The sequence below is a fragment of the Chenopodium album genome, chromosome 26 (genome assembly GCF_948465745.1).
Source record: "Chenopodium album chromosome 26, dcCheAlbu1.1, whole genome shotgun sequence".
In the NCBI taxonomy this organism is placed as follows: Eukaryota; Viridiplantae; Streptophyta; class Magnoliopsida; order Caryophyllales; family Amaranthaceae; genus Chenopodium; species Chenopodium album.
This window is the reverse complement of record NC_137859.1, coordinates 13,326,715-13,352,670: the sequence shown is the minus strand read 5'-3', so window position 1 is coordinate 13,352,670 and position 25,956 is coordinate 13,326,715. Positions and strand designations below refer to the sequence as shown.

The 25,956-nt window shown below is 36.5% G+C and overlaps 2 protein-coding genes across 2 annotated transcripts; both read right to left on the bottom strand.

Moving 5' to 3' along the window:
* Positions 1-5,390: 5,390 nt before the first annotated feature.
* Positions 5,391-13,672, bottom strand: LOC145616624 (glycine--tRNA ligase, mitochondrial 1-like). Its single transcript, XM_081671379.1, has 9 exons — positions 13,159-13,672; positions 11,342-11,724; positions 11,122-11,239; positions 10,405-10,599; positions 10,069-10,293; positions 9,847-9,906; positions 9,658-9,738; positions 9,138-9,543; positions 5,391-5,863 (listed from the first exon to the last, which is right to left on the bottom strand). The coding sequence occupies exons 1-9, from the start codon at positions 13,657-13,659 to the stop codon at positions 5,631-5,633; spliced, it is 2,202 nt and encodes a 733-aa protein (XP_081527505.1). The 5' UTR covers positions 13,660-13,672; the 3' UTR covers positions 5,391-5,630.
* Positions 13,673-14,803: 1,131 nt separating this feature from the next.
* On the bottom strand, positions 14,804-15,538 carry LOC145616847 (uncharacterized). The gene is made up of 2 exons (XM_081671569.1): positions 15,305-15,538; positions 14,804-15,262 (listed from the first exon to the last, which is right to left on the bottom strand). Exons 1-2 carry the CDS (start codon positions 15,536-15,538, stop codon positions 14,804-14,806), a joined length of 693 nt encoding a protein of 230 aa, XP_081527695.1.
* Positions 15,539-25,956: the final 10,418 nt, after the last annotated feature.

Below are 25,956 nucleotides of genomic sequence, written 5' to 3'. Positions count from 1 at the left end.
TAAATGCCACAAATGCAGCTTCACCGCTTCTTTGACTCCCTTGAAGATTGTTGCCAGCATGCATGAAACTATCTGCTGGTTGCAAGGACCACTCTCCCTCTTTAATGGCATCTGCAGTAGTTCTAACTTCTAAGTATCCACCACCATCCTCGATTTTTGTTTTTGCTTCTTACTTGCCTGATCTCCAGAATAGTAGGTCTGCAAACACCACTTCCTGCAGTTAAAATGTAACACTTAGTCACTTACTCTATTGGTGTGCTTCCCTGTTGACCTGCCTTGATTCGAAGCCTGGGGAGCAGCTTTGTTCTGACTCGGAATCAGCTGTAAGGTCATCATCTTTAGCAGCCATGATACCAGAACCCGCCTTATGTTCCATTCTCGACTTTCGTCTCCTCATCAAAACAAAGTTTGCAGGCATCAATATCCCACTCGGCATTATATTTGCAGAGGGAGGCTACTCTAACATCTGTGATGGTAGCTTGGCTACTCCAAACAGGTGGCTTTCCATGAACCTAGGGAAGGTGAATATAAATGACAATTGTGAATTTGTGATGTTAAGAACAAACTCTACTGAAGCCAAATCTCTGAATCAGACCCTCACACACGGGATACAGCTTTGAATAGGCATAGCATGGAGGTTTTTTCTTCACTAAAACAATCCCCACCCTTGAGCAATAGACGAATATCCAATTTGAAAGCTCTATAAAATAATTATTTTTGAATATGAGAAAAAAAAATTACTACGTATTTTAATGTTAAACTGTCATCCATGCCAAAAAAAAAATAAAATTATTCAAGGTAAAAAGAACATTAAGCAGTCCTCTCACAACGGAAGGTACTAATGCAAAAAAATTAGAAGAGAAACAATTTGGCAAAATTCATGAATGTATGCCAAAACCAAAAGTGGGTGAAAAGAGTTTAAAGATGAGAAAAGAATAAAAGGTTGGTTTAAGCACCATTATGCCTCATATTGTAACCTAACCTTATCATTTTCTTCTAATCATTACTAAATGGTGTTATCCTCCAAGTTGTTGCCTTGTTTATTCCATATTTACATACATATTAACATATATAATGCACAATTTCCATTGTTGAGCTTGCTAGCTACTCTGTAGCGGGTGAAAAGAGTAAGAAATTTCGTGTTTCAACATCAAAAGAGACACTTCCAACAAATTCTTTTAAATAATTGCTTTCATTTGCAAATTACTCCTTCAGGACTTTGAATGCGAATGATTACTAAAAGCCAATCATAAACTATTATTTTTAACAAAGACTATAATTTATCAAACATAGACGATATATGTTGGGCTCAATCCTAGCACAGTTCAAGGGTAAGAATTACCCCGCCTTCACATAAGTAAAGCATTTAACAATAATTATTAAATAAAATACTACCAAACTAAGATATCTTGTAGGTAAGAATGAATAGAAGTTAACATGGACCATGCTGATCATAATACTTGAATCGAACAGGTGACTGAGGCTTTTGGTAAATTCTTCAATGCGTTCTCGATTAACATATGATATTTGGGGTATTTTTTTTACCCTAAACAATAGTCCAGTCAGCCTTAGCTTTTTGTCAAAGAAAAGATAGGTACATTTTATTTGCGGTACCATACTCTCTCCTAGCCTCAACTTTAGCTGTTATAGCTTCCATGTCTCTTGGGTTAGAGTGCAGATAAGTTTGAGCTCTATTGAGAGTGTCTGCAGCAATCTGGAACTTCTTCACCACATCCTGACAATTATTCTTGTTGTAAATCAACAACTCCTTCTTTACAATCTTCAATTTCTGCACCACTTGATACATAAGTGTCCCTGAAACAGAGATATCCCAAGCATGCCTCACCATTTCTTCAAATCCTGAATAAGTGCTCTACATGTTAAAATATCTAAAAGATTTTTTAACACAACATTGGTAAGGATACACTGTGACCACCCTAGGACAATGATCAAAATCACCTTCATTAACAAAGGCCATATCAGAATGTTCAAAACTGGTACACCAAAGATCATTGACTAATCCTCTGTCAATTTTAGAGAAAACTCTAGCAAAACTCCTTAGCTTAGTTCAGCTTAATTAGGACCTGTTCTCTTTAGCTTAAGTTCATCAGTTCAATTCAGTTCAGCTCCAATCAGTTCAGTTCAGTTCAGCTCTAATAAGTTCAGTTTATATTTATGTTAAATGATATTGCTAATGATAATTAAAGCCAAATTTCATACTTTTTAGCATAACAACGATGATAATAATAATAATAACAATAATAATAATAACAATAACAATAATAACAATAATACTATTAGTAGTTTAATTCAGTTTAATTCAGCACAGTTCAGTTCATTAAATCAGTTTAAACCCTCATTCGAGTTAATATGAACCGACCCTTAAGATATACGGAACCCCTTTTTAAACCTCCACGTCCCACCCTGTTTTAACCCCCTAGACAAGAACCTTCTAAGAATCTTCTTTAGTTGATACGTCGACAACAGTCACCATCATCATTACACGCATTTCATTAAATTTCACAAAAATGGCAGAAGATCCGACCGTCAAAGAATTGACTGAAAATGATGTTCTTCGTAGGTGCACAATATCTCCTGAATTGCACACATTACTCTTTAGACCCAAATTTGCCGAAAGACGCCCATTGGATGCAGTAAAAGCTGATGAACCCATTGGTAATGGTGACCCGATTTTAATACCGGCAAGAAACGCAGCTGGAGCAGAAATTTACCTTTTCAAATATGACGTTCGAAGAATCGGTAACAATGTCAATTTGATACGAGAATTGTGCAACGAATGGAGGCGTTTTGATGTTGATTTTGCATTAATTGAGGGTACAACAATTAGGTTTTTCTGGCATGAAAATCAAGACTATTTGTTACTAATTAGTATTTTTCCCGCTCTTTGTAAGCTTATTATTGCTGTGAAGGTGCTCACACTTTGTAAGTCTAGTCTAGTAAATAAAAGGGCTACTACAAGCATGCTCTCCCCCTTTCTCTCATTTGTGCTCGCTCACACACAACACACCAATGGCAATTGTTGTCTGGGCATTTTCTCATATATGGTTTTCCTTGCAGTTGGAGGACATCAATGTTTCTTGTGACCCCTACCCCAAAGAATATGTTTACTCTGGAACAAGTGTAGTTTTCTACCAGTGCCTCAACATTGATCAATGTACGGATGTCAATGTTGATTCCCTTGAGAAGGAATTCAGGAACTTCGATCAGTAACAGCTACCGAGGAAAGCCAGTGAAGATTTTACTGAGTACCGTGCCAGCTTCAGAACTCCCGAACATTGAACAACTTTCTACCAGAAAAGTGAAAGAAATGAAAGCATTGTTAGGAGCTCAAGCTGGTGTATTGAATTACGCTTTTTGAAATGAAATGGAGCGAGAAAAAACAAATGTCCATATTTTTTGGTAGTCATCTGCTAATCATCAGCTCTAGGTAGCTTTCTCATGTGTATGACTGTTAGTAAATAGATATATGTACATAGAGAGGGTACAAAAATTCTCTGGAATGTATAGATTTACGTGGTGATCTACATCTGTACATGAAAATCAAGTACAGTACATTGACGTCTTTCAAGATCAACTAAGATCAGAGGAAAGAACAGAAAATACACTGCTGATTTTATTTTTAGCCATGAAGCTGCTTATACCCCCAGTGGGAATTTTTTCCAATAGCGAGAAGCACTCATTTTTTGAATCTTAATACCTGTTGTATATCATTGTACATCTTATACAGGTTCTTTTGAGCACATCAACAATCTGCAACACTTGGTCAGGCAATACTCGGTATTTGGCACATAGTTGATGTACATCTTATACTTGGTCAGTCAAATACTGTAAATCTTATACAGGTTCTTTTGAGCAATGTACATTGTGTTTGTAAGCAACATTATTGACAATAGAAGGATCTTTCTTATTTGTTTTTTTGTACGTCGCTTATAGCTGAACTTAATATCACTCAATCATGTGGCAATTGATCTGAACATGTGACTCCAATCTTCATTATATACATCATGCATTCCTCTTGTTTTAGAAGCATTTTTAGGTACTTAATCCTGTACTACTATTTGCTTCTTCACTGTATTTGGCAATGTTGCCTTTGCATACATATGGAGGTTGAAGTCTTCCTTGAACATATAGTTGGTGTGTCTTTATTTTTTTAATTCTTTGAGATGAGGAAGTAGTAAAACACAATATTATATGTTTTGTTACTTTTAATTCTTTATACTAAGGAGTAGTAAAACACAATATTATATGTCTTGTTATCCCGAACAAATTCACAATCCTAAAAAGAAAACACAAACAAAATTCATACTGGTCTAAATTCATTGTATAAGTTTTCTTTTTTTAATTTCTAACGATATGAAAAATGTTTCAAAACATGTACTCTAAAAAAAATTATTAGATAAAATACGAAGTAACATTCTATAATTCCTTGTTACCACCGTCTTGTACATTTTTTTATGCTTGTGTGGAAAATTTAAATTGATCCAACGAGTAAAAAAATTCTTGATTAGCTGGTGTTCAAATGAAGGTTGGCTACAAACCCTATAATATTGATAGTATACTTTGTAATTCCCTTTAGTTAACTCCCTACGAAATTGAGGTAAAAATTGCTGATTCTTTAGACCTTTGTATGATACACTGATTGAAGTATACAATATCGCTTTTTTCATAGTCCGACTGTTGTTCTATAAAAAGGGGTTGAAGTTTCTAATGTATCCAATTTAACAAGTGTATTACTGCATTGTTCTACTCTGAGTAACCAAGGATAACAAACTCATAAAAATATAAAAAAACAGGTAACCAACCAGGTATTCAGGTTTGCGAAGAAAGCGGGAGCAACGTACATCAACAAACCCAAAATGAGGCACTATGTGCATTGCTACGCAGCCACGCTCTCCTCCTCATCCAACGCCCTGAGATGAGCTTTCAAGGAGAGAGGAGAAAATGTAGGTGCCTGGAGGCAGGCCTGTTATAAGTTCCTTGTGGCAATTGCTGCACGCCAAGGATGGGATATTGATGCCATCTTCAACTCCCACCCACGCCTTTCCATTTGGTACGTCCCAACCAACTCCGCCAGCTTTGTCATACCGAACGCAGCTCTAGTAAGTTAGTAACACAAGCAACTCCATCTCTGCTGGTGCTGGGCCACACCATCTTCCTTTCTAGGTAGTCTTTTGTAGTTGTGCTATTTCTTGTAATTTTTGTGGAATCACATCACGCATAGTTCAGAACTTGAAAATTCTTCATTACTAGGGTTTATCTCCCTGAAATTTGCTGAATACTACCGGTTTACATGAATGATTAAGTTTTTCGTAAAACCATGGGAGGCATATTTTGTCAAAAGAGACAAATAGCAAATGAGATGCTCTAGATGTAAAATTCATAGAAGTGGCAATTTCAGCTGCTAAGAGTATGTTGCCGAGATGAATTTGAATGCAAATATATCCAAATTGTCTAATTCAGAACAAAAAAATTATACAGCGTGACAAATTGATAAATTATCTAAGGAGAAAAATGGCTGTCAGCATATATGGTATCATGAACACATACAGTTAAATAGCACTATTTTTAATCCTTGCCTCTGTAAACAACTCTTTTTTCAGAAGCTCTTCTTACTCATCAGCGGATGCAGATGAATGAGATGGATATCTCCACTGCACATCTGCCCAGGTGCTCTGACCATCAGTCACCTCTTTAATAACGGATGAGACCTCATTAACATTGACCCGGATCTGTTGCTTGCTATCTCTTTCCCGAACCGTGACAGAGTTTTCTGAATCAACAGTAATTGCAAAGGGTACTCCAAGTTCATCGGTCCTTGCATAACGCTTGCCTATTGATGTACCTGCAAAAGTCATGTCGGTGGTTGGTAAGCTACTGAATGCTGATACTCTTAGTCTTTACGTGCCAAAATGGGGCAGACAGAATCAAAGGTTTTGTAAGGATGCAACTTCTACGAGCCCTGCCTATAAGGTGAGATTTTCATAAGGCAGAGAAAAGTATTGTAAAACGAAAAGTAGAAGTAGCTTCCCATGAAACAGAGTTTCCCATAGAAAACTAAATCTCATATTCCCATGTGATCTAAACAAACACTATGATCATAACACCTCCTGGAATACCAGCTTTTGGGAAGTTAAACAATACTACTCAGGTTACCAATCAAATTTTCTCAAGTGAACATAAGCAAGAAGCACCTCTGAAAACACAGATCAACTCACTATCATGACTCTAATACCACCCCCTTCTTTATTTTGAGAGCACCTACCTAAAACAAAGTGGAATACAAGAAAATGTCATACAGCACCTTCTAAAATTTTATTTGTCTCGAAGCTTATCAAACCATTATCCAAATTGCTAGAATGGTGCAAATATACAGCCACATCGTTTCAGTTGGGCAGTAATTTCAAAGAGTTACAATAGTTCAAACCAAAAACTGTCCCTAATTTAGTACTCTGTTTATCAAAAACACCAAATCTCGTCCAATTATATGTTTCAACCCTTAGTCACCAAGCATTGAACATAACATTTCACTCAAAAATTCAAAAGTTACAAGCTATGCAGAGATACAATGAAAGATTAACCCATTTCTCCTTAGTAATGGCTTCAAGCCTCTAATGGTCTGCTCTACCTAATCAAATAGCTTACAACAATTATAAAATCCTATAAGATTTTGAAATCAAACGCACATTGACAACCACAGCACGATTGGTAACCACGCATCATTTCCGTTACCAAGCCATGAACCAAAATTGTTATTTTGACCTATTCTTTCAAGTTCCACTTGTCGTTCCTTTATTTCCTTTCCAGTCACTTCTTTCTTTCCTCCCCAAACCATTTTCCACTACTAAGCTTCACCTTTAGCAACAATTCTTACAAAACTTCAAAACCCACTTCATAATTAGACCATAAGCTCAAGCGTTCTCAAATTTTATCCAAATTATTTTCCCTGCACATTGAAAACCTGGCTCATTCACTCATCTGATTCAACTCATTTCGTTAGCTAGTAAGATTTGACCTCAATTTGTTAATCAATTTATATATCTAAGATAAAGCTCTATAATTACCCGCCATACATTGATTGATTATGTAATCCCGCCGAGAAAAGACAACTACATAAAATTACCAAGGACAAATAAACTAATTCTGAAACTTTCAAGCTCTCATCCTCTTTGCTCTTTGTTTTGGGTCTCAACAAATCACCATCACAACTCCATTTCTACTACCCTTAATCCACCACCACCATGGTTATAATAGAACCAGCAAATTGATACCTTATTTCCCTCTTGATACCTCAATTTTCTCGATCTTTGCTTTGCGTCTTTGGGCTTCCATCATTCTGGAAACAGCAATCCTTACTTTATCGGAAAGCAATGTTAGCTTAGGAGGTTTAACTAAAAGCACGTCCCTTTATTGTTGCCTTGCAGCTTTCAGATACATTAGTCATGCTCCCCCCCCCCCCCCCTCTTACTTATCATCTCCCCAAATAGCCCCGTTGGATAATATAAAAGATATTTAATCTATAAAAACAAAAAAAAAATTGTGTGTGTGTGGGGGAAGGGGGGGGGGGGGTGGGGAGGGGAGGAAAGATGCACGGGATGAAAATGAGAAAGAATAAGGAAGAGGATAAAAATAAAAAATAAAAAGACAAAAGCTTAAACCTTGACTTATTTGGCAAGGAAACCGGTGATTAGTTGCTACCGACCAAGGGAGTGGCCTCATAAGGTTCTTCTAGTTGGCGGAAAAAGTCTTTATGGTACTATCCCACAAAAGTGTTTAAGACTTTAAGGCATTATATAGAAACAAATTTACTGATAATTACTTAAAATTTGATTTTCCTTTTGAGAGCTTTGATCCATTTTATAATAGCAAGGACTGATTGCTCAATACACCTTGGAGATCTATACAAGTGTAAAGGGCCCTAGAAAATTTAGGGGGAATTTGGTTCACGTAATGGTATAGGTTTGGAATCAGGAATAAAACTAAGGTGGTATGGGGTTGGAACTTGATTCTTAATATTTGAGTTTGGTTATTGTAAGTGTATGAATTTTTTCCTTTTTTTAGATACCTAGTGGTTTGTATGAACCATACCCACCTCCTTCCTTGGGTTTCTAAAACCCATACCTTATGGGATTTTCTTAAAAAGACAAAAGGTATGGGGTTTACCCATTCTACACCCATGCCTTACACATTTATACCTAAATTGCTTTTTTAAAAAAACACTGTACCTAAAGTGCTTGAAACTACAACCCCTAAGGTTTTGGGAGATTTGGCAATTGACTGTCAAATTTTTTTTTTTTTTTTTATTAAATTTTAGAATGGTTGTTTGACCAAAATGTATGGAATCAGCCATCAGGCTTTTGTTGTTTAGCCTAGAACTACGCAAAATTACATTTAACGATACCAAAAAAATCTTTCCCTCTGTTTTCTTCTAAGTTACTTACTTTCTTAAACCTCCTTTTATTCTAGTGACACACTTTCCCTTTGGAAAACATGTTACTCCCTCCATTAGTCCATCCAAATTGCAACATTGACTTTTTGCACTATTCGCAACATGTTACTCCCTCCGTGCCCAAAAAAAAAAAAAAAAAAAAAAAAAAAAAAAAGGTGTTGCAAGTATAAAAATAAAAAAAAAATAAAAAAAACAGAGGAAGTATATAGATCAGTTGTAAATAATCTTGTAAAAGCTTCTAAAGATAAATTTAAATTTTTATTTTCACGGATTAGATGCCACTACTTTTGATAAGTCCAAACAAGTGAACTATGAGTTTATGACCAATAAAAAAAGTGATATTATTTCAGTTGAAAGAAGCTCAAGTTTACGGTTTACCCATGTTATAGTTGTTTTGCACGGGATAAATTTGAAAAAAAAAGGAACTTCACACATGCAAAGCTTAAAATATTGGCTCACCTCCCTATTATTTTTAGTTAAAGGTAGTCCAAATTTACCAATGTAATTTTGTTTCAGCATGCAACGAATTTCATTTAAAACCAAAGAGAATCCATGAATCATATATACACAAACAGGAATACGTGTCATTATTCCTTCTCCAAGTAGAAAGAAATTAAACTTTGAAATCAATTATTGGCCAAAGATTTTCAATGAAGGATGAGAAGAGTACCAGTGGTGTCAATTTTATGCGAGATACCAGCTGCGGCCAATGACTTAACAATTTGTGCAGCGACTTCCTCATACTGCTGATTTTGAACCAGGGGAAACACAGTGCATTTGATTGGAGCCACAAGTGGAGGGAAACGGAAGACATTCAATTGCTCATCCCCGCCTTTGCTTTGCCTGGTATAGAAAGAATGCTCATATAAACAGTAAATAATTCGCCCAATGCCGAATGATGGTTCAATAACTGATGGCGTAAAAACCCTCTGATGTTCCTTCTTCTTCTCCTTCTTGATAGTTACCATCTTGTTTGTTATTGTCACATTCTTCCCAAGAGTGCAAACATTGAATTCCACTTCACCCTTAGACTCCAAGTTGGCCTTCATTTCCATAGCTTCTTTTTCATCCATGGCCTGCATGAGTCGAACCAGGGCAAATTTACATATAACATAGCATTCCACTATAATGAAGTAACCAGTTATAGTCTCAATGTAGAGCAGTATGAAGGAAAATAATTTAACTATTACCTCCAATGCTTCAACCACCATCTTTTGATTACCCTTGAATGCAAGGCCAAGTTCCTTTTTCACTGGAGTGATAACAATTTTCTGAAAGAATATCACATACGTACATCAAGACAGTTGGCTAGTACCATACACTTAATAAACAGACCTGAAAAAAGAATAATCTATAGAAAGAGAGGAAAGTGGTTATACCTCTACTTCTTTTGGTTCTGCATATTTCTCATGAGCCACAAGAGCTACACCACTTTTATCCTAAACAAATTTATAAAACTTGTAAGTTCATGGCAAGTTCATGGACTTCACTGATATCCCTTTTTTCAAGTAAATGTTACAAAAATGTTTTCAGATTACATCAAAAGAAAAGGATGTATTAGCTGCATAAAATCAACATAAGATTTGCTAACAAAACCTTACCGTGTGAGCACGCAAATCATATGCAGATCTATCAGCAATGCCAACACACTCAATCCAGCCATATGAGCATTCAATCTCAGCATCCCAACAATCAGCAGCATAATGAGCCATCTCATTTGCAAGATGCTGACGGAACCGCAATCGTTCTTTGTCAATTCCAAGGCTGGTGAGGAAGATGTAAACTCTCCCAATGAAATAGCCCAAAGTTTCATTATTGATAGTGCCCTGTATAGCAAGGAACATAACACATCAGCAAGAAATATAATGATGTTACTCAGAGTGCACTCAGAGGAATCATATATGAGTAAACACATCAAAACATGAACATAAACTAACCTTGCTAACTGCTTCACCAAGGACCATCTTCTTTGCAGATTGCCCAGATACCTGCAGCTCCCTTGGAAACATCAAAAACTCCAAATTTGCTACTTCAGGAAATTTTCGATGAGACTTATCTTGGGGATCCACAAAATGTTCAATTTCTGCCAACGTAAACTCACGAACCCTAAGAAGACCTTGTCTTGGAGAGATCTGAAACACAATAATGACAATAAGATATTATGATTTCGGAGAAACATGATAAGAATGAAGTGAAAATTTCCCCTATTTCATTCCTCATGCCTGCAATTTACCCTAAACTTGTCTGTTTTCTCCGCCGATTCCAATTATATCAATATCAAGAGCACGTGTAGTAAAAGAAAATGACCTAATACACAGGATGAAGTGCAGGAAGAATGCATTTACGACAACTAGATAACAGTTGAAATAATTTTGATGTATGCCTCAAAGCCAAAACCCAAATGAGCAATCCATATGTTCATTAAGTTAAGAAACAATTGAAAATCCACACTACATTCTACAGACATCACAGTCAAGTCATACAAGCCCACCATAGCACATAGACTTTTTAATAATTTGACCGGCCTAACATGCAAGGTTTTATATAAGCGTTCAACACACACTGACCCAAACAGAATCTACCTGACTCCAACAATATGGTAGACAGGTCAACTAGCAACTTAAATTCACAGAGAAACAATGAAAATTACAGACCTCATTTCTAAAGGCTTGACCAATTTGGGCAGCAGCAAAAGGAAGCTTATTGCCATTGTAATAGTACAGGTCCTTGAAGTTCACAAAAATACCTTGGGCTGTCTCTGGTCGCATAAACCTACAAGGCCCAAAAAAAAAATATCAGGTCATTGATTCACCAGAGGAAGGGGCAGACAAAATCAGCAAACATATGTTTTGAGAATTTGACAAACAAACCTACCCAGGGCTCACGCCGGAAGGACCTATTGAGGTCTGAAACATCAAATTAAATGGATATGGATCAGAAAGAGGATTTTTTGTGTCAGGAGCAGTTATACCATACTCCTTTATCTTTGAGCCCATCTCTTCAGAAGAGAAATCATCCAGCATAGCCAATACATGTTTGAGTTCTGCTACTTTTTCTGCAGACAGACTGAGGTCCTTCTCGAGTTTCTCCTTGCAGAAATCCTTGATCAAGTGGTCTGCACGGTAACATGTGCCGGTCTTTTCATCCTTAACCATAAGGTCAGTAAACTTATCCACATGTCCTGAGGCCTTTAGCACAACTTCTGGTGTCACACATGGGCAATCAACCTCCAACATGTTTTCTTGCATGACAAAATGCTGGCAGTACAAAATATTAGAAGTTTCAGTTCTATAACACATGCCAATTTGAAGTATTGAGCGTAAGTGATTTGAAAAGTAGGTAAAAGTAAATGATATTAACAACAATAGTGAGAACAGAAGAAGTATGATAGCTATTCTAATTTTTTCATAGCACAGCACATTGGGGTGTTGGTGTCCCCCCATCCAATCTACCTAAAAAATGTTTAAAAGAAATCCCACAACACAATAATCCTCAGTATATGATAAGCATGTGAATCAAAACTATCCCTGTAACTAAACCTAAGAGTCAATGTTGGTATAATAGGTAAAAGTTGTACATGCACAACAAAAAATTATATGCTTTGAACAATGAAAGTGCAAGAACTAAATCTCCTACAAGAACCACCATGATTACACAAACCCAACAAGGCATTACGGATTACAGACTTCACAGCAAGGTTACGAAATAATAATGAATGTGGCAAACATTTCACACAAAATCCTTACTAAATTGAGTAAATCCTAGAAATTTTGAGCAATTCTTTCTCAAATTCTATTTTTAAATACCAACCAGACTCAAAAATAAACCAGTGTACATATCGACCAAACCTCCCTGGTCCGCTAACAGTCGTAAACTACATATATCGTGAATAACATGATCAGCCTCTTCTTTACTTTCCATTTCCATAATAGACAACTAAGAAAAACATTCATTGTAACTTCATGCATTCCTACCCAATATACCATCAAACCAATAAACATCAAAACATATAAAAGTTTAAAATTTAACTCCAAATCCCACATAAAAACTCAACTCAACTTCATGCATTACCGAATCACAATCTCAAAACAATCAAACCAATCATAACAAATAAACATCAAAACAATAAAATGTTCAAAATTCAATCTCAAATCCAACTTAAAAACGCAGCACAACTTCACTCATAATCAAATCACAATCCAAATCCAATCAAAACCAATTCATCGCAATTAATTACACAATTCAAGCACAAAAATGCTCAAACTTCAATCTCAAATCCCACATAAAAAACACAACACAACTTCATTCATAACCAAATTAAAATCCCAAACCAATCAAAACAATTTCATCACAGTTTTCTACACAATTCACTTCGAATTCAAACATAAAAATTTTCAAACTTGAATCTCAAATCCCACATAAAAACCCAACTCAACCTCAATCATAACCAAATCACAATCCCAAACCAATCAAAACCAATTCATCACTATTAATTACACAATTCACTTCCAATTCAAACACAAAAATGTTCAAATTTGAATCTCAAATCCCACATAAAAGCCCTACTCAACCTCAATCATAACCAATTCACAATCCCAAATTAACCAAAACCAAATCATCGCAATTAATTACACAATTCACTTCGAATTCAAAAACATTACAAAATCTCGAAATTAAATAATTTATAATACCTGACGCCAAAAGGCAAGAACATTCTGTTTAACAGCACAACCAGGAGGACCATAATCATACAATCCAGCAACACCACCATAGATCTTAAACGAAGGAACATAAAACAACTTCCTCTCAAGCGTATTAATCACGCCTTGTCGAAACGCCTCTTTACTCTCACCACCATTACTCTTAACAATTTCCTGAAGCTCCTCTTCAATGGCAGCCTTCTCCAATTTCAAACCCTTCAAACCTTCAACGGCGGCGTTAATGGCGGCCTTATCGGCGGCGGCGGAACCCTTGAGCTCCCTCACAGTGTTCGCTTGAGCATCGACGGCGGCTTGCTTGTCAGCTAGGGCTTTTCGAAGGGAGGTTTCAGTGGAATCCATTAATGGTGTGAAATGGCGGAGGAGAGAGAAAGTGGTTAGGGGTTTGGAAGAGAGAGAAAGTGGTTTTGTTAGTGGATGAAGGAGTGAGCCCACTCTTCTACAAATGTTCTCTAGTATCAAACGATGATACATGAAAAAAGAAATTAAAAACACCTTTAAGTTGTGGAATAATTGTGATGTCAATGGGGGTTTTAACCTAAACCTTCCATTTCCAAGCCTTATTGCATGAGGGAGCCACACGCCCGCACTAAACAAAAATCGTTTATTATGTGGTATTTTCGTAAATAAATCAATATTTGAAAGACTCATTTTAATAAAAGGTGTTGCCTTATTTTGCGAAAATGCCACTAGATAAACACCTCTTTTTTTATCATGAAGATCAACTTGTGTTTTCTCTTATTGTATCGCCCTCGATTGTCATCTACAGCAACTTGACCGCAGAGACTTATTTACATCTCCAATCAATGTTCATTATAATCATCATCTTCTCATCATCATCATCATCATCTACACTTTAAGCATCCCATTAAGTTATAAATATGTGTACGAACGCCCCTGCCCGAGAGTACATTTTCAGTCAAACCCTTTTAAAGAATTTTTGTGTGTTATGTAAGGTAAATGAAGAGTATGAGCCTAAATGTTTGTTAAGAAAAGAAGCAGGTTGCTTGTGCTCTCATCTACTATCTACAAATTAGCTTGGAGAGCCATTGTATTTGTAAATTACCTGCCAATATATGTAAAAACCAATATATATATAATTGATGTCATGTCCTAATGATTATGATGTTCTGTTATTCTCCGTGTGTTGAAGATGTATTATGTAACTATGGATTTGACAGTTTGTCTAAATTTTACTTTGCATTATGTTGTTGTTCTAATTCATTGTCTCGATGTTTGATCTTGCATTATTTTCTTTTTGTTTTGCTTCTGAATATTCCTTCACTCTCCATATGTGTAATTAACCCACATCATGTTTTCATGGCTCCAAAGCAAATATAACTTGGTTTGTTGTTTTAGGGGGTGGATGTCTGCATGGTTGTGCACATGAGACCGTACGTGTATGGCGAATGAGATTAAATTTTATTATAATAATCAAAACAGGACAAATGAGGAACAAATCAAGGAGCAACCAACAAGTTTTACAAGCTTGTAAACCATCAATGAATTTCACGAATGAGACAAACCGAAGGCAACCACAAATAAAGGAGGCCTTGATTCATTGAGGTTTTTTTTTTAGAAGAAACAAGGGAGGGAGCATTTTATTAATAACAAAACATCAAATTACATCAAGCACCGCCAAGGAAGTCACTCCTTGCGGGAATGAATCAACATACAATTGCTCCACTCCAATAAAAGGAAGTAATCTAGCCGTTAGATGCGCCACCACATTACCATTCATTTTGATATGAAAACAAGAAAAGTCAGCAAACTCATTACTTAAGCAGCAAATGTCCTCCACATCAATCAAGTCAAAGGCAGACCTCCCATTACTCCTCTTGTTGATAGCAGTTGACAGGTTAATGGCATCACACTCAAGCTCGACGTTGGTGTATCCTAACCTTAAAGCAGTCCGCACTCCCAACCTCGCAGCAAGTGCCTCAGCAATCCCAACTGAACCCCTGAAGTAATCTCTCCGAACCACCACGACAAGCAGGCAGCCCGCTTCATCTCTGATAACAACCCCTAACCCCACGTCATTACCCTCAAACACCACAACATCGGTGTTGATATGCACCTTACCATCCAAAGGGGGGCTCCACTAAGATCTTGAACACACCCCACTCCTAACAAGCTTCCCACAAACCATGGCATTACAATTTTCAAAATCCAATACTAGCTTGACAAAGCCCGTCGCACCCACCACATCATTGTTCCAAGCATCCCCAAATACCACAGAATTACGGTAAGCCCACGCCGCCCAAGCAAAAGCCAAAAAAAACCAGCAACTCGTGATTTTCAAACTTGTCAAAAGCCCTGGACAGTCTATCCACAAACGAGGAACTTGGAGCATATACTAACAGCGAGGCATAAGGGAAATAGTCCATATACCTTTCACATTGGGGCATTGAAAGATGGCGTGGATAATTGTTTCTCTCTCGGTGTTACAAAGGCCACATTATCCATTTTCATGTATATGTCGGTCATACAACCTTCCCATGACAGCAACGGAACCAGAGCAAGCCTTCCAGAGGAAATTCTTAAGCTTAGGAGGGCAATCCAACTCCCAAATCTTGTTCCCGTCACTGCTTAACCTTTCTCTCCAGCTCGTGACATGACCAAGTCGACCAAGCTAATAACTAGATTTTGTAGAATAAATACCATTTTTAGATGGCCACCAATATCTTACACTAGTTGTGCAGCAGTCATATTAAAATGTTGCTGCATGGTCGCTTCGTTCCATGTTTCTGCCTCCAATCGATCAGGTCTGCCACGAGAAGATTAGGGGGCTAACTAAATTCGGAGAAGGAACAAGATAATTATTTTCCCCCGGTAACCAAGAATCATCCCATACTCTTATGGAATTACCATTCCCAACTCTCCAGTTTATCCCCTCCAACAATAATGCCTTAGCACCCCAAATGCTTCTCCAAACGAAACTAGGATCATGACCCCTCAAGGACGAAACGAAATCACCATTCTTGAAATATCTAGCTTTAAGAACCTGGTGAGTGAGAGAATTTGGGCCACACTTGAGTCTCCAGCCTTGCTTTGCTAGAACAGCTTGGTTGAAGATTTTTAGGTCCCTAAACCCCATTCCTCCAATAGATTTCGGAAGACATAGTTTCTCCCAACTCGCCCAATGCATTTTTCGCTTTGTCCCTTTAGCCTCTTACCAAAACCGGGCTAACATAGAATGAATCTCATCAATAATACAATCCGAGATACAAAATATATATATATATAAATATTTCTTTTTCATATTTATAACATGTTAGATAATTAGCTTAGATGGCTAAATAGTCACTTTTGTTGTAAGTGGTTTGGGGTTCGAATCCTCTTATCTTCATAATTTTTTTATATTTAATGATGATGTGGCATGCTGTGATGTTGGGTAAGGGACGTGGCACCATCAAGTGTTTGTGAACTGATGTGGCATCATGAATTATTAGTGAAGTGACGTGGCGTAATTTGGAAGAGTCTACGTGGCGCATGGACGTTTTTATAAACGCCTTTTAATATATTAGTATAGATATTTCAAGTTTGATAGTTGGAGTTTGTTATTCACTCTAGTTCTATATTATCATATTTTTATGAGTGGAATTGTAAGAGTTGGGATTGTTTGATATGTTTGGAGTTGTATTTGGTGGATTTTTGTTGGAGTTGGATATGTTGGAGATGTTGATCATTATTTATTTTTTATCATGGGTTTTATTAGGATTTGGCTCCCTTTTAGCATAGCTTTTCTCTCACATATTCCCATATGTTTCCTACCCTTTACCCTAGCCTTACATTACAAGCTTTAAAGACCTTCCGACCTTGTGCATAGAGTTGTGTAGATGTGAAAGTGTTGCTTATCAATGCAAGTTATGACTTGACATATTCCGAGTAAACTAATAGGTTGAGTGTATGTCTTTTTAAACACACGAGTGTATGAGTTTGGGAGGGCATTGTTCACATAAAAGGGGTTGGGTTGGAGAGCGATCGAGTACATCTTTTACTCGCCACATAAATGAGAGTTGAGTGTGCGAGCACTAGTCTTGAATTCTATATGCTCATGTGGTTTGCTCTATTTGAAATTTGCCGGGGAGGATGAGTGATTGGATGAATGAGATTGATTGATATTGAAGCATGTTTATTAGATTTACCTTGAATCGTTTGTGCTTGATTTGTTTACTTGGGGTGAGGCATGTTTTATATGTTAATTGAGGAGCTCTTTTCTTATGGACAAGCAAAGGTTTGGCTTGGGGGAGTTTGATGTGTCTAATTTATATAGTATTTTACCCCCGTCCCCGGTCATAATTAGTAGTGTTTTTGGCTCTTTAGAGCCACTTTTATCACTAATTGGTTTTTTTATAGTGTTTTCATAGTTTTGGTTGAGTTTTGTAGGAAATTGCACTTTTGGAGCATTTTCATGGGTTTTTCATATACGGACATTGGAGGAGCACGATCATCCTTCGTAGCCCAAGGCCGGTTAGAGTCATCGCACCGGTGATTAAGGGCTCGGTATTTGAGATTCCAAGGCAATTGGACCGAGTATTCAAGACCCAAGGAGGATATTTGGTTTGGGCCGAAGTTACGAGCCCAAACGAGGAGTCCATTGTCCCCAAGTGGCCTTGCTCGGCCAAGAGAGCTCCCGCCCGAAGGCGCGCCCGACCGGGCAGGGCGGAGTATGTGAAGCAGCTGTTGTCGCTTGAACTCGTGCCCGGCCGGGAGCGAGAGAAGACTCTAAGGACGAAAAGGCGGGCCTGATCAAGTGGTGCCTCGCCCGATCGGGCGCATGTCAGCATTAGGAGTTTTAATCGTCGTTTAAGTATGTTTTAGTTTAGGATCCTTGCATGCTTAGTATAAATACTTTTCTGTTAAGCAAGTTTAACATCTCTTTTTACTCTTTCTTACTCTTCTCTTAGACTTTCTCTCTTTACTTAGCTTATTTTCTCTCTCTACACTTTATACTTTGTTCTTTACTCAACTCTTAATTCCGATTATTTTGGTAACAATTTCTTTTCTCTTAATCTCAGTTATTTATTTTATTCCTTCGATGATGTCTTATTTTATTGCTTTGATTGGTTTAGATTTAATTATGCGTGAGTAGTTTTATTTCTAGGGTTTATGGGGATCCATAAATAATATGAAGGGGTAATTTATTATTGTTAATTATCAATGCTAGATTAATTTCCTATTGATTGATTTAATGCTCTGTGACTAAATTAGGCCTGATCTTTTATGTATGAGTTTGACAATATTGATTCAAGATTCGAGAGATGAGAATTAATGTTTAGGTCTAGTTTCAATAGGCAGGTTAATTTATAAATGGTTAAGTCGAGATTCGAGAGATGAGATTTAATACCGGTAGATTAATTCTGTGATTGTAATACGTAGCGAAAGCCCTTTATGATCTAGTTAATTGATGCATTGATGATTGACTATTATTGATTATTGATATTGCATGATAATTTCTTATTGAATTGTTTTATCGCTTTACAATTATGGCTTGTAAAAGTATAACAATATTGAATTGATGAATCGAGCAGATGTTAATTTCATAATTTGATATTAAAGGCTATTATCAATAAGAGCTTAGATCTAGTAAATTGCGAGAGCCTGTTAGATCTATGTTATTTATGCAATGTTAATGATTGATTGTTATGTTTTACCCTGGAGTATTATTTATTGGTGAACCTATGCCCTAGGTCTTTTATTCATTGATTTTTCTCTATCCTTTACTCTTGCCTACTTTTAATCTTCATAGTTTAGTTTCCCTTTTATAATAACACTTGGTTACCTTAATAATTTAGACTATAATAATTAATTGGGAATAGAAAGACTTGTTTCCCTGTGGATTCGACCCTGCTTCCCTATCTACTTTAGTTAGAGGATTTAGGTAATTACTTTTGATGAAGTGATACGACGACTTTAGCCTGTCACGACACAACTCATCAAGTCCGGACACAATATTCTTGCAATTGAGAAGCATATTAGCATCTGCCACAGCACACTGCCACTCCCCAAGCTCTTTTTCCTTATCAGCAATCCTCTTTTTCACATTGCCAAAAGTGCTAACTGCCCACTTACTCAAACTTATAGCGCAAGCAACTAGTTTAAAAGGCATATTTAAATTAGCATTACCTTCCCATGCATCTTTAATTCCCTTATGACAATCATCATTAGACAACCAAGCAGCTTCAACATGGAATCTTTTCCTACCCTTTTTACATTTAGGAGCTTCACCAATTTGCAATAATTCTTGTTTTCAAATCATCAACCAATAACTACCAACAATCACCATCTCTCTCTTCTCTCTCTCTTTAAGCTAAAGCTTATTATTTCTCTCTCTTGCTTTTCTAAACCTTGCCTTTTCAAAACACCATTCGTCTATCACGAGAATTAGACACACCTAGTCAAGCTCGAAGTTGCCTTTGCCCTCGATGTGAAAGGTTGATAATTTCTTAGGGTTTGGTCCCAAATCCCTATTTCAATTATTTAATTTAATTGTTTGATTTAATATTTTATTGAAGTTTAGTAACGTGTGTATTATTTTGATAGAAAGATATACGAGGCATCAAAGTAAGTAGTTTAATTACAATTTCGATATAGAAAACATGCTTAGAATATTATTTTAATTTCTAATATTATGTTGGGATGTTTTTAATGCTTTCTAGAATCATGCTTAGGTTGCTTCTTATTTCTTCTATCTATCATGTGAGGGTTAAAGCTTTGATATTTAATAATTAGTGACATACTAGGATTTTTTATTAATCTTGTTAGTATCATGCCTAGGATCTTGTTAATATTATTATTATGCTCTGATGAGATTATGATGATGATGATTGTGTCTATAATATTATGTTGCTTGATATTTTATTGTTATTGCTTGATCACGCCTATTCTGCAGGTTTAGAGGGAATTTGTATTTGAAATCACACCTAATAAGATAATTAATAATTTGATTTAGGCTAATATGACTTTAATTCAAGTGATCGCCAATAATAGAGTTATTTGTGCATTAAAAACCAACCAACATAGATTAAACGGGTTTAGGACTAATTTAATGATTGTATGTTGATCAGAAAACGTGAATGAATATGAGAAGAATAAAGTAGAGGCTTATTTTAGGGCGGGTTCAATCTCTTTTAGGTTGGATTTGTACTTTCATCCCCGAATATCCAGTCATGGTTCCAGACCACTATGGTGTTAGCGATTTATAGGATCGTGAAGGGGTGTAACCTTCACCCTGTAAACGGTTTACAAGTTCCTAAAACTTGTTGGCGATTATTTTGCTCTAGCTTCTTTCCCTTTGGATGACACCATGCTTAAATGCATTATCACAGTGGGGCTCAAGTTTGGGATGCATGAAATATTCCCTACAAAGGTAAGGTGTTTGTTAGTAGTTTCGGGCCACTCGTACATACCTACTGCGCTCCAAAGAGGGCCACCATTGTCATCCGTTATTTCCACCGTAATATGATGAATGGAATAAGAAACAACATGAGAATTGACATCCCGTTACCACAATCCAATCCCTCCTGAGTTCTCATCACTACTTAAACAAAGACCCCCCGAAAAGCCGCTTTTATTCCTAATTAACTCCAACCTTCTATCATCTATCTATCATCGTCTCCATCACAAAAACAAGATTTGAGTGCTCTCTCCAATACCAATCTTGGAGAGCTTGAACTTTCTGAGGGTTGCCCAACCCTCGGCAATTCCAACTTAGGATTTTCATTGTCCTTCGTGGTGTTGGTCATCGCCAAACACCGCTACTTTTGAAAGTGAAACACCCTCACTTAACTCACTCACCACTTTTTCTTTTTTTGCAACCCCCACCTCACCATCAACCATTTCTACCAATCACATACCTCCCTTTCTTTTTCCCCCAACCAGCAAAGTACTCTCTACACACATTCTCTCACCCCTATTTTCAAAATGCTCACCTTTTTCACCTTTCTCTCCCTACCCTTGGGCCCCTCTGCAATACCCTCTACATCCTTCTTCTCTGCTACACCAGATAACTGAGGCTGTAGCCTCTTTACACTACTATCCCCCGCACTTATATTTCCCTGATCACTCACTTCCCCATCCTCCACCCTCTTCTCTTGTCTTTCCTCACCAAGTATGGTCTTCTTAATGCTACACCCCTCCAACTCCTTAGAAACCACATTAGAAATAACATGTTGTATTTGCTTGTTTTGACTACTCTTCTTAGCCACGAACAGTTTCTTACCACACCCCTATGCCTGTGCACCTCTACTCGGAACACTTGCCATGAAGGGTTTCCATGGAGAAAAGGCACGAAGAAAGTCATCAAATTTACAGGTGCTGGAACATCTCCATTGTTCTTATCTCAAGCCTTTTCCCCGTGTCCAAGTTTCCCACAAACATAGCAAAACAATGGCAACTTCTCGTATTTTATCGTCGCCTTCTCTTTCACACCCCCTCTAACTTCAGGCTAATAGAATTCACAAGAAGGCTTCCTTACAACAATCAACACACGAATTCTAAGCGATTTATGCACTCCACCACAAGCTTTATTGTCAAAAGCAAGGTAAGACCCTACTTTGTCTCCAATAGTCTTTGCATTATTAACATTATCCCTGCCAATCATTGGTAAATCATAAACCTTAATTTAGTAGGGTATACAAAACAGAGGGATATCAGAGGGTTTTTTTTATCTCCATCAATGTTACTAATAAGGATCAATGCGTGACGATCGAAATGCCATGGCTGAGCATCCATGACTTTTGCCTTATCACTCCAATGGTGAAATTGGAACACAAACTTATTTTTGTCAGTACAATTTGCCTCCAATCCATGTTTTGGACTCTGTAGTTGGGTAATTGTTGTGATAAGAGCATTTGCATTAATGTTTCGATCCGTCCAAACCCTCGCCACCATTCCTAGCGAGACCTTGGCATCCTCATCCTCTTCTCCTTTAGTAACCCATTCAAAATCTGCCTCCACGTCATTCGCCGGGGACTCCTCGTACACTTGTTCACCAGACGCCATCTCACAAGACTTGGAAAACCGAGCACAACCCTCGAAAATGAGGAAACTAGGACCACTAGACAAAGCCCTCCCAAGCATCGCAACCTTAGAGGGAAAAAATTGATTCATTAAGGTTCATTACACCCCAATTGCGAAAAAAAAAGGTTTGTTACACCCCTTCAATGATCCAACAAATCGTTGACTCATATATGGTCTAGAGATAATTTCGTAAGTAAGAAATGGAAGGGTGTTAGTTTTGGATAGATTTTCGTATTCCTTTCATATCTTTTTTGTTATACCTCAGAATTAATATTATAATATATCATTGGAAAGATAATTTCAAGATCTATCCAACCATATAAACTTTGGATAAAGATTATGAGGCACGAAAATAATATCGGAATATATTCCATTTTTAACAAAATAAGGATTCTCAAAAGGATTAGTTTTATTCAATTTTAAACTCTTTGAAACATAATTATCAATCCTAACTCCATTAGGATTTAAGAGAACCTTCTAGAGTATTCTAGAAGACTAAAATCAATCCTAATAGCTTTAGGAATGATAATTAATAATAGGCCCTCCTCTAGATCATTGGGCCGTATGTAAGAACCAAACCGGGCCCAGTTTAGTATTTTGGCCATAACTTCCTCATTATTCATCGGAATTGGGCTTATAATATATCGTTGGAAAGATCTTTTCGAGCTCTATCCAACTACACTATTATTGGACCCTTATCATGGACCAAACTAAACTGGATTGGATATTTTTATAAAATAGAGCAGGTTTTTGAAAACAGAAAGAAAGATTTTAATAAAAACTAACCGCAACACTAGACTTTTCACACTTTCACTTCATTCGATTATGATTCGACACGAAAGGTATTCATCACTAGGTTTGGTTTTGGGGAGACACAATTGGGTGTCTACAACCGCACACAAATTTCCGTGCGGATGGCTTGGCTGATATGTTTTAATTGTTGGCTTATATGTTTCATGAGTTAGCTGATATGTTTCATTTGTTGGCTAATATGATTTTGAGGTTGGCTATTGTATTCTTTTTGTTGGCTGATATATTTTTTAAAATTTTGATAAGTTCTTTTTTTTTAGCTGATATCAAACATCATTTGGCTTTTATGTTTCTTTAGTTGGATGATATGTGTATTTTAATTGTTGGCTTCTATGTTTTATTTTGTTGGTTGATATGTTTATTTTGTTGGCTTACCTGTTGGTTTTGTTGGCTGATACACGTACTTCATTTGTTGGCTGATATACTCCTCTTGTTGGCTTATATGTATCTTTTGTTGGCTGATATACTCCTCTTATTGGCTTATATGTATCTTTTGTTGGCTGATAAGTTTTTACTAATGTCTTATATGTCCCTAATGTTGACTGATTAAGACATTAACTGGCTGATATGTTCATTCTAATGGCTAATATAGATCTTTTATTGACTAATATTAACAACATACCCACAATTGTTTCTCTCTCTATCTCTCTCTCCTCTTTCCCCTCTCTTCCTCTCTGTTTCAAATGAGAATAGGTTTAATTTCTCATTAACAACAAACAAAGAGAATCATGCAACAAAATAAACAAATAAAGCCACTGTCCATATCATCATCATCATCATCATACCATCATCATCAACACCCAAAACCACTTCATCTCACCATTTTCGAACTCTAACCCAGAAATTGTAGAGCCTGTATGTTCGAAGCTCCATCACTAAACACCACAACCCCTCCCCTACCGCTGCCCATAGGCCACCACCCCTCCCTTGCTACGAGCCACCACCACCCCTCACCAAAAATTGCATCCCTAGCGAACTCCATCGACCAGTCGCTGCTTCTAGGGTTTAAATCGTCGATCGTCATCGTTATCGTCGTCATCCACCATTGCCGTCATCATCATTGTGGTCTTTATTGTCATTGTCTTCTTCGGACGCACAAGCACTTGGGTGCGGGTGGACGCACCCAATAGTTTGCGTTTGTTAAATATAACTCTACTTACACTCCGAATTCTAAGTGCTACCTCTTGTTGTGTAGGAGTAATCTTATCATTATGCTAGATGAGTATAAGCTTTTGTTATTTTCTGAATATGAATAGAGCTAGGAGTGTATAAGCTTTTGTTATTTTCTAAATAGGAACAAAATGACCATTAATGGGAAGATAATTTGATATTATGAGTGCATGGAGAGTATTATCTTTGAAAATCTTTTCTTATTACTGTATCATGACTACGATGATTAATTGCCAATAAAATATGAATAATATTTTGAACTCTTTCAATTTCAATTGGTAAATCTTCTATTATTTCTGTATGCATCATGAGACTATTATTTAGTATTTCTAATTTGCAATATGATTTTTAACTTAAAGATCTTTTTCCAAAACATGTAGAATAACCACTAACAATACGTACACATAATTTATATTTATTGTAACCTTTGATGCATATACTAATTGGTATGTAGATATTATTAGCATTAATGCTACTTATTTCATTAAAAGTTGGGTTAAACCAATGTCAACTAAATCTATGAGGTCACACTTTACAATGTTAGGTCAAACAAGGAAACCAGGTCTAAAAGTTAATGACCGGCCATATGAGATAATAAGATTACATTATTAAGGACTTTGGAAAGATAACATGACTTTCATCATCTTTCGAAAAGAAAAACAACTACAACCGATTAGAAGTTCTCCATAGAAGAGAAGATTAATCTCTCCCGTCCAACTAATATTGGTGGAGGTTCGATCTACATTTGTAGACAATTCATAGAAGATCGTGGGGCTCCAATCTTCGCAAGAAGCTAGAAGAAAGCTTGGAAATTCACATGTCAAAGGTTAATTCTAAACTATTATGTGTACTTTCATATAATAGGAGATATATATAATTATACATATGCAATAGCTAGGGTTTCATGAAAAACCTAATCCATACACCTAGAATATTCTAGAAAATACATGGGTATAATGGACACCAAAAATATTTCATAATAATTTACAATTTTTAAATCCAGAAGCTAGATTGATTATGCTATGATTAAACCCAAATTGGATCAATAAAAGCAATTCAAAATCTGAACTGAACATATTTAGACCAGCATTATATAATCTACAACACTATTAAAACTCATGGGACAACATGCTAATGACATGTGCACCCATACGCCACATATGCACTACATGTCATTCTACGTATCGTTCCTTTTCTCTCACCATATTGATGAATTGTACTAATGTATAGTCTCTTTAACCAAAAGCTCTTTATTGGTTTAACTTTAATGCTATATAATAATAAGTGTTTAATTTAATTGAAAAACTTTTCATATTAACCTCTTAATATATTTTCATTTAGTAATGAATATTGTTTAACATCAACTCTTCTAAATTAATTTAATCAAACTTATGAAATTATGATATTCGGGACATCGCCCGGGTCAATAACTAGTTACCTATGAAAAACTAATTGTTTAATGTTTTTTTTTAAATCATAATAAACAGGGTGTCTCTTAAGTTAAATCTTTAAATCCTCTTCCGAACATATTAAAAGTAAAATTGAATTATTCCAGAATTTTTGATAAATTGATTTTGGACCGAATTGAACCGAACCAGAGACCAAACCGATTAAACCCTCTACATGCTAGAAGCCAAAATTGGAAGCAAATTATGATGAAAACATATAATTATGGGAACCATAAATTTAATTTTCTCCTCTTTCTCTAGTTGGATCGGCCCACTTCTGACAAAATAAGAAGATAGGAGAAGTAGTATAATATTTTTT

Bases quoted from the DNA above. Each gene is read 5' to 3' on its own strand.
- LOC145616624 (XM_081671379.1), bottom strand. From the start codon at position 13,659: ATGTATCATCGTTTGATACTAGAGAACATTTGTAGAAGAGTGGGCTCA. The intron at 11,725-13,158 runs GTATTATAAATT...TTGTACTGCCAG, and splicing joins TTCTTGCCTTTTGGCGTCAG to CATTTTGTCATGCAAGAAAA. The intron at 11,240-11,341 runs GTAGGTTTGTTT...TGGGCCTTGTAG, and splicing joins CCTTCCGGCGTGAGCCCTGG to GTTTATGCGACCAGAGACAG.
- LOC145616847 (XM_081671569.1), bottom strand. From the start codon at position 15,538: ATGCTCCAAGTTCCTCGTTTGTGGATAGACTGTCCAGGGCTTTTGACA. The intron at 15,263-15,304 runs GTGTGTTCAAGA...TTGGATGGTAAG, and splicing joins GGAAGCTTGTTAGGAGTGGG to GTGCATATCAACACCGATGT.